Source organism: Echinops telfairi, unplaced genomic scaffold (assembly GCF_000313985.2).
Source record: "Echinops telfairi isolate 266 unplaced genomic scaffold, ASM31398v2 ScPeMD7_7469;HRSCAF=8507_1, whole genome shotgun sequence".
Classification (NCBI taxonomy): Eukaryota; Metazoa; Chordata; class Mammalia; order Afrosoricida; family Tenrecidae; genus Echinops; species Echinops telfairi.
The window spans coordinates 107,171,505-107,173,953 of NW_022111373.1; the positions used below are offsets into that span (position 1 = coordinate 107,171,505).

A 2,449-nucleotide genomic window follows, 5' to 3' on the forward strand; every position below is an offset into this window, starting at 1 on the left:
AATGATGTACAAATGCGCTTTACACAATTGATGTGTGTATGGATTGCGATAACAGTTGTATGAGCCCCTAATAAAATGTTTAAAAAACAAAAGGAAAGAAAGAAAAGCTATATGGGACATATTGAGCATAAATCGCCGAAGTTGTTCTTTCTCAGTTTCTCTATAGGAACTGAATAACTACCTTGACTATTTCCAGGAGAAAAAAAAAGTCTTCAGAGCTCCAACAACTGTTTTTTTCTTTTCATTTTAGCATATTCCAAGTCCTGCTAAGAAAGTGCCAAGACTCCCTGCAACAGCCGCAGAACCGGAAGCAGCTGTCATTAGTAATGGAGAACATTAAGATACTTCTGTGAGGTGCAAGACTTCAGTATGGGTTGGGGTGGATGGGCTACAGGAACGGTTCGGGGAATGGATGTCTGGGGAAAATTGTAAAGGATTACATGTTGCCTAAGTTTTTATGTAACTGACGTGGAGCCTGGAAAAGGGTCGTGGTCTTTGGAAAGTCTTAGCTAACATTCTCCTTGCAGTGGTATAGCCAGTGCTAAATGTACTCAAATGATGTCAAGGGCTCTGTAAAACTTCATACCTCTCTGGCTATGTGTATGCATGAAGGTTAGCTTTTAAACGTGCTATAATGAATAGTGTGCTTCTGACAGAAGAAAGCAGAGGTATTAGTCCCCAATTTTTAAAAAAAAAATTCTGTTTTGGGTTTTTTGAAACATGCAAGAATTTTGTAATACTTTGAATAAGTAAGATTATTGAAAATGCCCCTAGCATGGGGAAATGTGGTCTTAAAAGGTAGTGTGCACAAGCCCTGCTTAAATCCTGCTCTTTTTCTAAAACTTGTAGACCTTGAAGGGGAGGCGAAAGAGTTAGGATGGTAACACTGGTTCTAGAAACGAAAGCTGGTTTCTCTCTAGCCCAGCAGTGACAGAAAGCTATTGTGATGACCTCTAGGAGCAGAGTGATGCTAGAGCAGAGTCTTCTGGGATAGAAAACATGGTCCAAATCAACCCCAGGTGGCCTAGGCCGAAGAACATCCTGGAGATCTCATTGGAGCTGTACCTGAGGAAGTGTTTGTGGTTGCATCCTTCTTTGGTCCTTATTTTGAAGGACAACTGGAAACCTTTTTCTGGATACCTTTTTTTTTTTTAATGTAAAGCAAAAAGGTGTAGGCGTAGGGCATTCTTAGTGACTTCCGATGCTTCAGTGTTATAAATCCAACTTAAAGACTAACAACCCAAAGTCATGGTGGTGTAAGTGCTCTTTCTTTTCTTCCTGTCTATATGTGGCCGGTGAAAATAAGGTACAGCCCACATTTTTACACCGTCTGCTGAGCCCAAAAGTGTAGCTACTTCAAAGTCTAGAAGTAGAATTTATCGAGCATTTTCTCAGATTTTCACCTTCAGAAAAAAGACCAAAAACCCAAACTATCATGAGATGGATAAGAACACTAATTAGACAGTTTTGCAGATCTTTTTGGTGCTGAACATGACATGAGCCTTATAGATTGTACAAATAGGGGTAGTTGGAATTAATGTACAGAACTAAATTTTAAACTTTATCTGCTGTTAAATTCTGTGAAGTTTCAGTTATCAAAAAGTAATTTACATGAATATGAAATGTAATGTTTCAAATTGCAAGGTAATGTAGTGTTTGTAAAATACTCTTGTCTAATATTATCCAGTAGTATCTTGATTTGTACAGTCACACTTTGTTAAAATGACTTCGTTTTAACACCCACTGATATGGATTAATAATGTAAGTTCAGATTTAAAATTGATGGGAACCAGTGCATGTAATACTTTTGCAAGTATTGGGAGTTCGGTATGGTTTGAAGAGTAATTTAACTGTTAGATGCCAGGAAATGAGTTTTCTCAAAATCCATTGCCAGCAATGGGCAGGCCTGTACCTGGCACAGAACATTAACTGTACACCTTATTAACAGAGAGGTGAATAGCTTTGAAATAAAGTTTTAAAGAAATATTTCAGATATTTGAGTAATCTTTTTGTCCCCTAATGAAATAAGCCTAATATACGTGTTCCTTGTTTGTTGGTTTGTTTTAAATAAAGGACATTAATTTTATTTCATTCATTCAACACTCAACTCCTTTTATTCATCAAACATTTGAGAACCTAATACATGGGCATGACACTCTGATGTACAAAGTGTATAGTCTTCAAGAAATTATGAGTCTAGTATGGAGCAATGTATACTAAAACTTTACTCCAAACAAAGCAATTTCCCTAATGGACTGTAAGCATGTGTAAACTTTTGCTATAAGTATTCATGAGATGAGTTACAGAGTTTCCTTAAAAACAGAACCCAGGGGGAAAAACAAACAAAACAGAACCCAGGACTAGGGGTTGGCAATTAAAACAGCTGCAGCCAATATGGAACTGCCTACTACCTGCTAGACCTGGGGTCCTCAAACTTTTTAAACAGGGG

The 2,449-nt window shown here is 37.5% G+C and overlaps 1 protein-coding gene across 1 annotated transcript in view; it reads left to right on the forward strand.

Moving 5' to 3' along the window:
• HMGCS1 (3-hydroxy-3-methylglutaryl-CoA synthase 1) overlaps positions 1-1,986 on the forward strand; it is a gene marked incomplete at its 5' end in the record, with an annotated part of 11,087 nt that extends 9,101 nt beyond the window's left edge. Inside the window, one exon of the mRNA XM_004703633.3 lies at positions 251-1,986. Within this exon, the coding sequence (XP_004703690.2) occupies positions 251-340 (90 nt within the window). The remainder of the gene's footprint in view (positions 1-250) is intronic.
• Between the last annotated feature and the right edge of the window lie 463 nt (positions 1,987-2,449).